Here is a 14,823-nt window from a genome sequence, read left to right as displayed (position 1 = left end):
GCCAGGGATGACTTTCGTTGTATCCTGAGTGAAAGATTCGACAAAAGACGATATATACAAGTACTATTCACGCTATGTTGTCGTCATAGATTTGTTTTTAGCCTGAAGTCAATAAGAATCAGTTCTTGGCCAAACTTTTCATAGGAGTATACAATACTTAATTATACTCCTATTTGATTCCAAAAAGATACAGTTTTTTTGGAATTACTAAATTGTTTGACACATATAAGTGCGCCTAGCAAGTAAACGCCATCGCAGTTCACTAGTGGCAAAATCTATCGGCTTAACTGGACAATTGTAACGAGCTTGGCACAGTCCATCTCATATTTAGGAAGCGCCACGTGTGGGTGATGGCGAGAAGGAGTGGAGTGCTACAATTTTGTGAGTAGTTCCTAGCATATTCAGGGAGGGTTCGGGTGTAGGCACACCTAGGCGATGCCTGCCGTCTGTAATCTCTTTTAAATAATTTTCTCTCTTCTATAAAGTTAAGGTACGTCTTTGGCGTACTCTCAGAAAAAAAACTGGACGAGCGAAGTGCTTAAAAAAAAAAAAAAAAAAACTGGACAAGCGAAACTGTCGGTCTTGTCTCACCCTCCCCCAAACGAAACCCTACTCCTTGCCCTCAACTTTCCTCTCTCTCGCGGCGGCGGCGGCGGCAGCGGGATCTAGGGCAGCGGCGCGGCAGGTCCCCCCCCCCCCCCCCTCTCTCTCTGCGCGGCCTGCGCCCTCTCCTATCCCTTCATTCGCAGCAAGGCGGCGGCGGCGGCGTAGATGGTCTATAGGATTTGATATGTTTCTGATTTTGCGTCGGCTGATGCTTGATGCAGGAAGTAGTGTCTTATGTTTTAACTGATTTTGTTTCAACAAGAAAGAAACTTGTGTTAGCTGATGGGGGGCATATCTGGTCTTCTCCTTTCTCATACTTTTGCTGAAGTCGGAGACAAATTTGCTAATCATATTGTGGTGCTTATTGCCTGAAAAATATTGTGAATGATGCCATACTGTGGCCTACACAGAGGGATCATTCAGATTTTGCTCTGGCTGGGGCTTGATGCTGGAACTAGTATTGATGTTCTTTAGGACTTCAGACTGCTCCAATCTGAATGTTGTTTGAACTGTTTTTACCTGGCAAGAACCTTACTTTGAATGATGGTTATATCTTACCATCATCATCTTTAATCATCTGTAACATAGTAATTTCGAAATAAGTTGCAGTAAACATCTTGGAGGCAGAATTACAAGCCTTAAATAACACATGTAAGCTTTCCGAGCTTTAATTCCTTATATTACAGTATAAGTGAAAACCTCATGGCCGCCTGGCCGGAACAGGCTGCAACAGCAGGCCCCGAACCTGATTTTTCATTATTAAGTCTCATGTGCTCAGCATACTCCTTTTACACCTCTCTACTCATATGGCCCTCTGTTCAAATGCCTTAATTGTTTGCAGATTTTGAACCTCTTTCTTCTGTCAGCATTGGTGGTTTTCCCATGTTATCAGTTGACACTTAATTCTTGTGTAAGCAGAGTTGACACTTAGTTCTGATGATTAATGTATGCAGCTAAAATATCAACCCAGGAATGGCAATGTCTTGGACACGAGCATTGAAGCATGGAGTTATTACAAGGGATGCAGCTCAATTGGTCGGGATAAGAGGCTTTGCAGCTCAGGCCAAGGGAAAGAAGGGCGGAAAAGGTGGTGCGGCTGATGCTAAACCTGTGCTCAGCAAAGAAATGAAGAGTACAACTGTGTTCGGGGCAAATATCCTGAAGGAGGGTTCTGACCCGAAGATCCAACCAGATTCGGAGTACCCTGACTGGCTGTGGCACCTGGTTGACAAGCGTCCTGTGCTGAGCGAGCTGCGGAGGAAAGATGCCAAGACACTGCCTTATGAAGACCTGAAGCGTTTCGTCAAGTTGGACAACCGGGCTAGGATCAAGGAAAACAATGCTCTCACTGCTAAGAACTGATCAGGAGAATCACATCTCATGTAGTGGTCAAAGTAAGCATATTGTCCTGTCTTTTGTTACAAGGTTTATTAGTTACTTTTGGTAATAATGGAGTGACTTATTTGCTTGGCTCAGTACAATGTAGGCTATGCGACCAACATGCTGTTTGTCATGTTCTTGTTTAGATGTAACTTCTGTATCTTGCAGCAAATCCTGTAGGAAGTTTCCCATGCTCTTGCTTGGCTTGGTACACTGTGTTTTGCAGCAGGAGTTTTAAGCCTATCAATAGAAAGACAGAGGTATTTGAATATGAGTAGAACATGCACACAAAAATTACAGCTTTGCAAAATTAGCATGAATTCATTTGAATAATAGGTGAATGTGATTTAGGAGACTGAAACTTGGAGCGGCACCGCAATGCTACTCTTCTAGCACAAACTGCAATGATCTTTAGTGATAAAAGAAAAATCATGGTGTGCATCCTCAAGCTGCATCGTCTCATGCATTCAACATATTAGAGTCCGATCCAACATTTGCTGAGAGTTTGCGCAATCAGAGTATTTTGTCAAAGAAATAACAATATTTCAGTTCCTGAGCATACAGTAGAGGCAACATTTAGTTCTGATAGCAAAAGAGAACGCCAACAATTTTACTGTAACAACTACTGCAATCAACCTTAAACTGATAACCAGATAAGAAGAAGCAAAATTCTGATTAAATGTTAGAACTTTGCTATATCTATCTAAAACCTGCACTCTCATTAATCCCCAAATTTCAGGCGCACAAGAGGATAGCCAGACCTTTTCTGAACTTCATAGTACTGTCTACTGTCTGTGGAACTATATATATGTAGACTTCAGATCAGCTATAGTTGAGGTCAAGCACAAAACCGAAGAGAAAAAGGAGGTCAAAAACACGCGGACACATACCATGTTTCTTTACCTATAAATATTGTCTTTAGTAATTTCTTTCTTTATTTTCTTTCAAAGAGTCTTCATGTTTTGTTACCATAGTGAAATGGCAGATACGTTATTTGTTCAAATGAACGCTTTGCAGGTTTTACTGTGGCCCAGTATTCTCTCTGAAACCTCCTTTTCCTAGGCTTGATAAATACAAACCAGATACTATAGTGAGTTCTCTTGCGGGTTGTGAACATGTAATACTGCAATCGACAGGTTAAACTGGGTTTGTCTAGAATAAAAATCATTACTACAATGCCGGATTTAAGAATCAAAATCCTGAGTTGAATTTGCCAAGCATAGTTCGTTGCTTGTTGATAAACATGACACAAATATGGTGTATACTCTGCTATTTTATAAGCTCAGGCCAGCAATTCAACTTTGCAAAAACAGGGTTGGGGGGGGGGGGGCGAAGTGGTTGTAAATAACAGTTGGAAAAGAAAACCAAGCTGGATTGTAGCCCCTAATATCCCGGACATGAATTTTTGGGACATGATGGCAAGCGCTGCCGAAATCCTGGCCATCTGCATGCGCATCATGATTACTAATTAATATAGGCAGTTTTTCAATACGGTGAGTGATATTCAATAATAAGCAAGAATACACTGATGTATACGTGCCAGGAGTGGGCCAAGAAGCTTTAAATTCGTATGTATACAGCTTTGTCTGGTAGTTCATTGCTGGTAGGCATTTAAACGTGTCTCTGTCTCTAACCTGCACGCCTTGAATGTCAGTTAACAAGTGTAGCCTGCCGTTTTTCTTGTGGGTTGTTTTTGCCCAAGTTCATTTTGTGTGTGTATAATGGAGCTGTAGTGTTATATCAATTCATCAGAGACATGCATTCATGTTAATGCTGCAGTATTACACATGCTTTGACAATGTTGATTCATCTAGGTTGTCATTTTTTTTAGAACCCATGTAGGCTATCACTTGCTATCCATACAACATGCACTCGCTCATACTGTTTTTTCCTGTTTGACAATGTCAGGACAGAACACTAGCTTCATATGTTCACCAGCTTCTTGACCCTCAACATGTGACCGTTGTCCAGGTTTTGGATGCCATCAATTTAGATGTATGGGACACGTTCAATTAATGGTGCATTTGGATTCGGCCAGGCATAGATCATGCATTATAAGGATATATTAATGTTCCCTCCTGAGTGTGGCCGGCACGTATGGCTTAGAGGGCACACATGTTTTGCTTATAATTTGTGGCAGAATTTAAAATTTTACAATGCATAAACAGTAAATCACACGGCACTATCATTGATATTATAATTAATAACTTGCATGCAAATATTCATTTAGGCGCTTAGAACATTAGCACTCGACAGAATCAAGAATGGCAAACTGCTATAGCTACCATTAGCTAAATTTTTCGCCCTAGATACATCTGCACAGTTGACTCTACGACATGAACCTCAACTTATATTGATTAGTGGGAGTAGAGGGACCTCATTGCCATGGGTGTTGCTGGAGAAGCTTTTTTTTTGCGGGGTGTCGCTGGAGAAGCTAAAGAGCTGCTCCTATCCAGGACATTGATGAACACACGAACAACATTAGGACATGACCATAAATAATGGTGTTGGAGGAGCTGATGGAGATAAAATACTGATGCTACGATGTAGTGGATTGAGAGAGAAAAAAGAAAGGATGAGGGAAATGAAGTGCAGTATTGGTACGACTCTACATCTACATTTTTTTGGAAAAGAAGCTCTGTATGTTCATGGATGAGTTCTAGCTAGCTATGCACATGAACCGAATGCATGAACTAGAGAAGGAGGATGAGCAGAATGCATGAACTGGAGGAGGAGGATGAGTAAAGGAGAAGCTGCTGGATCGAGAAAGGATGGGAGAAAATACACAAGCTGGTGCAGGCTGCCCATTAACTCTTCTAAAACAATAATGTGGGATCAGTACAATTATTGTGTGATGGGGTATGCATACTTATTGTGTGGTGGGGCATTCACACTTATTGATGTGTCATACATTGACTATGCAATATTGATATACAGTGCCAAGAAATCAATATACATGACTTGTTGTACAAATACTGCACTGATCTATGCGCAGCGAACGGATGAGATACCATCCTCGCGTGGTCGCATGTCCACCCGTGATTTATCGCTAATATCCCATCTTAAAGTATGATAAATCGCTATCACATCGCAGCAAGGAAAGGAAGTTATGGGCAAGGGTGGACGAGATCAATGTTCAGAACAAACATTTTTCGAAGATCAGGTGGTACGTGCAATGCTGTTTGGAATTGGAGGTATCAATTCCCCTGCTGCTTGGGGATAATTTTTAAGATCAGGTGATGCGCCACACTGTTAGCACACACTGTCTCGTGGTAGGTGCAACTCATTGTATGGAACCTGGAAAGAACTCTTCTTCTATACCTTTTTAAGTGCCTTAAAGATTCGTGTAAACATTTAACGGGGTGTACCGAAGCAAAACTCACATAGACTAGTGTACTGATACACATGGATGCTGGTAATTACGACTATACTTTTCTGTACCAGAAGATATGATCTTAATGTGAGGCAAACAGGTGGTAGCTAATGCACCCATCAACCTTGCCACACGTGAGTATGATCAATTCGCATAAATGATGCCAACGCACTATGTTCTGTCGTTAAATGTAGTACTTTTATGTACCTATCCATCGACTTTGCTCTTTTGCGAGGATATATAGCAGCACCCAAACCAACACAAAGAGAGTCAAGACTCAGGTGAGATGGAGCAATAACAAAACTAAAAAGTAGGATGAATTGGGTGGAGTTGGATGCATGCACTTCACTGGAAATACATTTCATGCATGTAATCCCGTTGAGCTCAGTCTCTAGTTTTACTAGCTTAAACCTTTTGTTGCATGTCCATGTCTTGTTTCTTCTTTCAGCTAGTTATATCAGGCTGCTGCTGCAAATTCTTCGTGGGATTGTGCGTACTCAGTGCATACAACGGCTTCATAGCGCACTTCAGGTGGACACGGGACCTGCTTGTAGCTTCTTCTTGTCCTTTTTCTGTAACGAAACCGATAATCCTTTATTGTATAAGTAAGAAGAAATAACCAGAAAAGGATGCAATGATTACGCAGCGCAAAACTCTTGTCCGTTCGTTTACTGTGTCCATGTATTGACGTAGAGTTCAGTGAGAATCTGAGAAATCCTGCAACAATAATGTGGTCCATGTTGCTTTTGCTACTGAAATTCGCCTAGTGAGCAAGGCACAAGGGCAGGTGGTAGATGATACACACGTCCAAGAACTTCTTTTTCTTCAACGCTTCCTCTGGCGAGGTGAACAAGGTGGGCCAACTGAGAATAAGGGACTGCGAGGAACAAGGGACATGGAACTTGATTCATTCTTCACTATTACACGACATATTGCAAATGTTGTCGTACCGCGAATTATGCATTATGGTCTAATATAGGGATTATTATAGTTCAGATTTTGCTTTGATTAGGGCTTGATGCTAGAACTAGTGTTGATGTTCTTTAGGACTTCAGTCTAATCGAGTCTAGATGTTGTTTATGTGTTTTCACTTTTTCCTTGGCAAGAACCTTACATTATTTACTAGTCATGAACCCGTGCAACTGCATGAACTAGCTTATTCTTGAACAACGCATATGGTTTGGACTAGCTTATTCTTGAACAACGATGCGGTGCTCGTTGGCGGAGCTCGCGGCTTGGGTGTTGGCTGATTGCCATGGTTGTGCGGGTGGCGTGGTGTCCAGTGCACGACGGTTGGAGGTGGTGGTCTGGTGGGCGTCTCGTGGCTTGTTGAACCACGTCTCAGAGGCTAAGAGGGCTTGCCGGGGTGAAAACCCTCTCTTACTCTACCAGGCTGACGGCGGCGGCGCCTATGGGTGTCGTCGCGCTTCCTCTCCCTCGTCCATGTTAACGTTGCTCTAGGGGAAACCTTGATCCCTGGATCAGGCCGTGGCGGTGCTTCGGTATCGTGCCCTTTCTGAAGGCGCCACCTTGGACCACTCGTTTTATCAGGCATGGCTTCGCAAGCTGTTCATAAACACCCATGTATCTTGCCTTGAGTGTGTGTCGTGTGGTTTGGTGTTGTATGGGTTGACTTGTATGTTGGTCGATGCTTTATCTATAAAATGGGGCGCGAGACATTTTTGGTATACTCCCTTCGTCCTAAAATTCTTGTCTTAGATTTGTCTAAATACGGATGTATCAAGTCACGCTTTAGTATTAGATACATCCGTATCTAGACAAATCTAAGATAAAAATTTTAGGACTGAGGGAGTATTTTAAAGCGATTGGAAGCCATATGTCTAGATACTCTCTAAAAGTATTTTCATAACATTATATTCTTGGAGGTTTATAATGTACTATAATAATAAGCATGTTCTGAAATTTACAATTTTAATTCTTTTCAGTATCCAAAATACCAACTTCACAAGAATGGTGAGCGTAATTTTAGGTTCTTGAAAGCTCACCAACCTTCCATTAATTAGGTAGCTGCGATCCGTTCTTATATAGCAAACTGCACTGGACATATGTCGTATCTTTGATTGTAACCTTCCATATAACATGTCACATATCCTACCTCTCCTTACAAAGCCAACCGACTCAAACCAAAACGACTCAGGTTGTGATTTTGGAAAAGAAGATGTCTATGTCAAGTGCGGAAAATATCGTATATTAAAGCTTATGCACTTGTGTGTTATGAATGGAAGGCATTCAGGAAAATATTCTCCGTAGAAGGCTACAACTGTGCGCAACATGGTTGGCCGCGTAGCTAGCTATGCGCCATGTGTCATGACCACTAGGAGAACATTGCTCGTTTCTTGGTATTCTGCTTGTTCGTCCAGGAGCTTCGGCACCACGCCCTTCAGCTTTGCAAGCAAATGCCCATGCTCGCACCATCGGCCACCACCTCCTCACAACTAAACTAGTGGTAGAAGGGTAGAGAGCAGATGTTGAAGCATCATAGGCGTGCTTGGAGGTCCCTCGTTTAGATTATAGAGTGTGTTAGAAGGGAGAGAGGAATTTGGTGGAATTGTTTGTTCGTTGTATTGCTTGAGCCTCGTGGGCATATATATAGGAGTACAATGATCTACTTGGAGTACAAGGCAAGCCAGAATAATTCCTAGTCTAACCAATGTTTCCTAATACAATCACGTTACTCAACATCCCCCCGCAGTCACAACGGTAGCGACGCAGACGGTGAGACTGGAGAAGAATCCGAAGGCAAGCCGACGGACACCCCCCTACAGTCGGAACGGTCGACGCATTGCGGAGTCGTGGCTGGAGTGAAAACCAACGAGGTTGCTCAAGCAGGCGGTAGCCCTTTGTGCCGTTTGTCGATGTAGCCGAGAGCGTATGGTGGTGTAGCTGTGGTCGAGGTAGCCGTGCGAAGAATGCCGTGGTCGATGTCGAGTCGGGGTAGCCGGTGTCGAGGAAGTCGCCATGGAGCCGCGGGCGCAGAGGGCGCCGAGTTAACATGGACGCAGTGGTGTCGAAGTAGGGGAGCGTCGGGAAGAAAATGTTGTTGACGACGCGTCGCGGCGGGTTTGCCAAGCCCGGGGACACATCGTGGACGAAGGCACGCATCGGTGTTGCCAGCACCGGGCATGCGTAGACGGACGAAGACGAAGTTGACGAAGCGCCGACCAGGCTTGCCAGGCCCGGGGACACGTCGTGGATGAAGGCACGCATCGGTGTTGCCAGCACCGGGCATGCGTAGATGAGGGACCTGCATGAGCTGTACGCCATGTCGGAGAAGTCGGAGGGGCCAGCAGAGAAGAACTCGATGACGATTGCGGCGTCCATCGGCGCGGGGCCGATGTCACCAACGGTGGTCGGAGTAGACGAAGTGGTCGGGGTAGATGACGGCGACGCTGGCGACGGGCTGGTGCTTGGAAGAAGACGAAGGGGGTGGACGGGCGGCGGCGGCTACGAAGGTAGCGGCGGCGGCGGCCAAAGAAGAGCGGCGGCGGCGGCTAGGTTAGGAGTGCGGCGGCGGTGCTCGAAGTAGGCGAAAAACCCTGACAACGTGACGAAGACCGGCACGGACGGTGGTGTTCCTGCGCCAAGGGAGACGGCGCGGCGCATACCATGGCAGGTCGACGCGCGGTGACGGCGGAGTGGACCGCGGGCCGCGGCGCTACGGCCCGAAGGGGCGACGCAGCAGCGGTAGGCGGGTTGGGGCGACGGCGGGGACCGCGGACCGCGACGCTGCGGCCCGAAGGGGCGACGCAACAGCGGTACGCGAGTCGGTGCAGCCGCGGGGACGGCCTCGGGACGGCGGCGTGGACCGCGTGCCACGCTCGCTACGACCCGATGGGGCGACGTAGTGGCGGCGCGAGGGTCGATGCGGCCACGGGGACGACCTGGAGCGGACGGCCTCTGGGCGGCGGTGGACCGCGGGCCGCGGTACTACGGTCCGAAGGGGCGACGCAGCGGTGACGCGGGTCGGTGCAGCCGGGAGAAGAACCACGGGGCGGCGGCGCTGCGGCAGCCCGTTGCTCGATCGGTAGAGGGGCGCGCTGAACTCGGGACGGTCTTCACGGGGCCTGCGGAGGCGCGCACAACCGACGGGCCAGGTCAGTCGCACGGCGTGGATGAGGCGGATCGCAACGGCGGGCGGGTGATCAATCCGATCGCACGCGAGGTCGGGGACGCCGCTCGGTGGAGGCGCGGTGGCGGCGGAGTTCAAGATGAAGTCGGCGGCGGTGGGCGGCAAGGCAGTTATGATTGGCCGCCACATGGCGCGAAGCCGCCGGGTCGGGGTGATGCAGGAGTCCCGATCGGAGCAGGGCGGTGACGGCCGGCGTAGATCGACGGGCGGGCCATCGCGCGAACGGTGGCGGTGAAGGGCCGCCGCAAGACGCGAGGCCACCGGGTCGGGGCGACCGGCGGGCTGACGTGCGGACGACGCGTGAGGCTGTCGAATCGGGGCGACCGACGGGCAGACGCGCGGACGACGCGCGATGCCGCCGGGTCGGTGAATAAGCCGGCCAATCGCGCCGGTGTTGGAGTAGAGGCGCACGGGGTCGACGGCGGCGGTGGGCGACGCAAACCGGATCACATAGACCGGAAAACCAAAAAGTAGATGCCGATCAAAGCGACCGGCGAGAGAGAGAAAATCCGGATCAAAGGATCGAAAAAAAGACTCTCTAGGGCAGTCGGCCAACACGGCCGGCGGACGAACCCTAGGTACGGGCGGCGCGGCCCCCGGCGGCGGTCATGGAGGCCGACCGCCCTGGGGCGGCGCGCGGGTGTTGGTGAACGTAGCAATAATTCAAAATTTTCCTACGTGTCACCAAGATCAATCTAGGAGATGCTAGCAACGAGAGAGAGGGAGTGCATCTTCATACCCTTAAAGATCGCTAAGCGGAAGCGTTACAAGAACGCGGTTGATGGAGTCGTACTCGCGGCGATTCAAATCGCGGAAGATCCGATCAAGCGCCGAACGGACGACGCCTCCGCGTTCAACACACGTACAGCCCGGGGACGTCTCCTCCTTCTTGATCCAGCAAGGGGAGAGGAGAAGTTGAGGGAGAACTCCAGCAGCACGACGACATGGTGGCAATGGAGCTCGTGGTTCTCCGGCAGAGCTTCGCTAAGCACTACGGAGGAGGAGGAGGAGTTGGAGGAGGAGAGGGCTGCGCCAGGCCAGGGGTGCGGCTGCCCTCCCACCCCCTCACTATATATAGGGGGAAGGGGAGAGGGGGCCGGCCCCTCTAGATGGATCTAGAGGAGGAGGCGGCGGCCAGGGGAAACCCTAGATGGGTTTGGGCGCCCCACCCCCTAGGAAACTTGCCCCCAAGCCGGGAGGGGCGGCTGCCCTAGGGGTGGCGCCCCCACCTCTCCTGGTTATGTGAGAGGGGTTGGGAGGGGCGCACAACCCCTTAGTGGGCTGGTTTGCCCCTTCCCCTTGGCCCATAAGGCCCCCAACGCTTGCCGGGGCCTCCGAAACCCCTTTCGGACATGCTGGCCATAGCCTGGTACCCTCGGAACAATTCCGGACTCCAATACCCTTCGTCCAATATACCGATCTTCATCTTCGGACCATTCCGGAGCTCCTCGTGATGTCCGGGATCTCATCCGGGACTCCGAACAACCTTCGGTAACCACATACTATTTCCCATAACAACTCTAGCGTTACCGAACCTTAAGTGTGTAGACCCTACGGGTTCGGGAACCATGCAGACATGACCGAGACGTTCTCCGGCCAATAACCAACAGCGGGATCTGGATACCCATGTTGGCTCCCACATGTTCCACGATGATCTCATCGGATGAACCACGATGTCGGGGATTCAATCAATCCCGTATACAATTCCCTTTGTCTATCGGTATGTTACTTGCCCGAGATTCGATCGTCGGTATCCCTATACCTTGTTCATCTCGTTACCGGCAAGTCTCTTTACTCGTTCCGTAACGCATGATCCCGTGGCTAACTCATTAGTCACATTGAGCTCATTATGATGATGCATTATCGAGTGGGCCCAGAGATACCTCTCCGTCATACGGAGTGACAAATCCCAGTCTCGATTCGTGTCAACCCAAGAGACACTTTCGAAGATACCTGTAGTGCACCTTTATAGCCACCCAGTTACGTTGTGACGTTTGGTACACCCAAAGCATTCCTACGGTATCCGGGAGTTGCACAATCTCATGGTCTAAGGAAACGATACTTGACATTAGAAAAGCTCTTAGCAAACGAACTACACGATCTTGTGCTATGCTTAGGATTGGGTCTTGTCCATCACATCATTCTCCTAATGATGTGATCCCGTTATCAATGACATCCAATGTCCATGGTCAGGAAACCATAACCATCTATTGATCAACGAGCTAGTCAACTAGAGGCTCACTAGGGACATGTTGTGGTCTATGTATTCACACATGTATTAAGGTTTCCAGTTAATACAATTATATCATGAACAAGGAAATATAATAATAACCATTTTATTATTGCCTCTAGGGCATATTTCCAACAGTCTCCCACTTGCACTAGAGTCAATAATCTAGTTCACATCACTATGTGATTGCAATGAATCCAACACCCATGGTGTTTTATCATATCTCGCTTGTGAGAGAGGTTATTAGTCAACGGGTCTGAACCTTTCAGATCCGTGTGTGCTTTACAAATCTCTATGTCATCTTGTAGATGCAGCTACCACGCGCTACTTGGAGCTATTCCAAATAACTGCTCTACTATACGAATCCGGTTTACTACTCAGAGTCATCTGGATTAGTGTCAAAGTTTGCATCGACGTAACCCTTTATGACGAACTCTTTTTCCACCTCCATAATCGAGAAAATTCCTTAGTCCACTAGATACTAAGGATAAGTTCGACCGCTGTCATGTGATCCATTCCTGGATCACTCTTGTACCCCTTGACTGACTCATGGCAAGGCACACTTCAGGTGTGGTACACAGCATAGCATACTGTAGAGCCTACGTCTAAAGCATAGGGGACAACCTTCGTCCTTTCTCTCTCTTCTGCCGTGGTCATGTTTTGAGTCTTACTCAATACTCACACCTTGTAACACAGCCAAGAACTCCTTCTTTGCTGCTCTATTTTGAACTCCTTCAAAATCTTGTCACGGTATGTATTCATTTGAAAGTACTACTAAGCGTTTTTGATCTATCCTTATAGATCTTGATGCTCAATGTTCAAGTAGCTTAATCCAGGTTTTCCATTGAAAAACACTTTTCAAATAACCCTGTATGCTTTCCAAAAATTCTACATCATTTCTGATCAACAATATGTTAACAACATATACTCATCAAAAATTCTATAGTGCTCCCACTCACTTCTTTGGAAATACAAGTTTCTCATAAACTTTGTAAAAACCCAAAATCTTTGATCATCTCATCAAAGCGTACATTCCAACTCCGAGATGCTTACTCCAGTCCTTAGAAGGATTGCTGGAGCTTTGCATACTTGTTAGCATCTTTCAGGATTGACAAAACCTTCAGGTTGTATCACATACAACCTTTCCTCAAGAAAATCGTCGAGGAAACAATGTTTTGACATCCCATCTGCAAGATTTCATAAATAATGCAGTAACTGCTAATATAATTCCAACAGACTCTTAGCATCGCTACGAGTGAGAAAGTCTCATCGTAGTCAACTCCTTGAACTTGTCGGAAAACATCTTAACGACAAGTCGAGCTTTCTTAATGGTGACACTTACCATCATTGTCCGTCTTCCTTTTAAAATCCATCTGCACCCAACAACCTTACGACCATCAAGTAGTTCTTCCAAAGTCTATACTTTGTTTTTATACATGGATCCTCTCTCGGATTTTATGGCCTCGAGCCATTCGTCGAAATCCGGGCCCACCATTGCTTCTCCATAGCTCGTAGGTTCATTGTTGTCTAGCAACATGACTTCCAAGACAGGATTACGTACCACTCTGAAGTAGTACGCATCCTTGTCGACCTACGAGGTTTGGTAGTGACTTGATCCGAAGTTTCATGATCACTATCATAAGCTTCCACTTCAATTGGTGTAGGTGCCACAGGAACAACTTCCTGTGCCCTGCTACACACTAGTTGAAGTGATGGTTCAATAACCACATCAAGTCTCCACCATCCTCCCACTCAATTCTTTCGAGAGAAACTTTTCCTCGAGAAAGGACCTGTTTCTAGAAACAATCACTTTGCTTTCGGATCTGAAATAGGAGGTATACCCAACTGTTTTGGGTATTCTATGAAGATGCATTTATCCGCTTTGGGTTCGAGCTTATCAGCCTGAAACTTTTTCACATAAGCGTCGCAGCCCCAAACTTTTAAGAAATGACAGCTTAGGTTTCTCTAAACCATAGTTCATACGGTGTCGTCTCAACGGAATTGCGTGGTGCCCTATTTAAAGTGAATGCGGTTGTCTCTAATGCCTAACCCATAAACGATAGTGGTAATTCGATAAGAGACATCATGGTATGCACCATATCCAATAGGGTGCAGTTATGATGTTCGGACACACCATCACACTATGGTGTTCCAGGCGGTATTAGTTGTGAAACAATTTCCACAATGTCTTAATTGTGTGCCAAACTCGTAACTCAGATATTCATCTCTATGATCATATCATAGACATTTTATCCTCTTGTCACGACGATCTTCAACTTCACTCTGAAATTACTTGAACCTTTCAATAATTCAGACTTGTGTTTCATCAAGTAAATATTCTTAGCATCTACTCAAATCATCTGTGAAGTAAGAACATAACGATATCCACTGCGTGCCTCAGCACTCATTGGACTGCACACATCAAAATGTATTACTTCCAACAAGTTGCTTTCTTGTTCCATCTTACTGAAAACGAGGCCTTTCAGTCATCTTGCCCATGTGGTATGATTTGCATGTCTCAAGTGATTCAAAATCAAGTGAGTCCAAACGATCCATCTGTATGGAGTTTCTTCATGCATATCTACCAATAGACATGGTTCGCATGTCTCAATCTTTTCAAAAATGAGTGAGTCCAAAGATCCATCAACATGGAGCTTCTTCATGCATTTTATACCAATATGACTCAAATGGCAGTGCCACAAGTATGTGGTACTATCATTACTATCTTATATCTTTTGGCATGAACATGTGTATCACTACGATCGAGATTCAATAAACCATTCATTTTAGGTGCAAGACCATTGAAGGTATTATTCAAATAAACAGAGTAACCATTATTCTCCTTAAATGAATAACCGTATTGCGATAAACATAATCCAATCATGTCTATGCTCAACGCAAACACCAAATAACAATTATTTAGGTTTAATATCAATCCTGATGGTAGAGGTAGCGTACGATGTTTGATTACATCAACCTTGGAAACACTTCCAACACATATCGTCATCTCACCTTTAGCTAGTCTCCGTTTATTCCGTAGCCTTTTATTTCGAGTTACCAACACTTAGCAACCGAACCGGTATC

General features: G+C 46.5%; 1 protein-coding gene across 2 annotated transcripts; it reads left to right on the top strand.

Annotated features, from left to right (window-relative positions):
* Window positions 1–526: 526 nt before the first annotated feature.
* On the top strand, window positions 527–2,257 carry LOC123143775 (54S ribosomal protein L37, mitochondrial). Of its 2 annotated transcripts, none has more exons than XM_044562760.1 (2): window positions 527–685; window positions 1,560–2,257. In XM_044562760.1, exon 2 carries the CDS (start codon window positions 1,579–1,581, stop codon window positions 1,966–1,968), a length of 390 nt encoding a protein of 129 aa, XP_044418695.1. In that variant the 5' UTR covers window positions 527–685; window positions 1,560–1,578; the 3' UTR covers window positions 1,969–2,257. The 2 variants fall into 2 exon arrangements, with proteins under 2 accessions (XP_044418695.1, XP_044418696.1); XM_044562761.1 differs by having other exon boundaries at window positions 552–685; window positions 1,577–2,257.
* The last annotated feature ends 12,566 nt before the right edge of the window (window positions 2,258–14,823 follow it).

The sequence above is a fragment of the Triticum aestivum genome, chromosome 6D (assembly GCF_018294505.1).
Source record: "Triticum aestivum cultivar Chinese Spring chromosome 6D, IWGSC CS RefSeq v2.1, whole genome shotgun sequence".
In the NCBI taxonomy this organism is placed as follows: Eukaryota; Viridiplantae; Streptophyta; class Magnoliopsida; order Poales; family Poaceae; genus Triticum; species Triticum aestivum.
The sequence above is the reverse complement of the archived record's forward strand: the minus strand, read 5'-3'. Positions and strand labels throughout refer to the sequence as shown.

What these genes read in the sequence shown, in the direction of transcription:
- LOC123143775 (XM_044562760.1), top strand. Translation starts at nt 1,579, where the DNA reads ATGGCAATGTCTTGGACACGAGCATTGAAGCATGGAGTTATTACAAGG.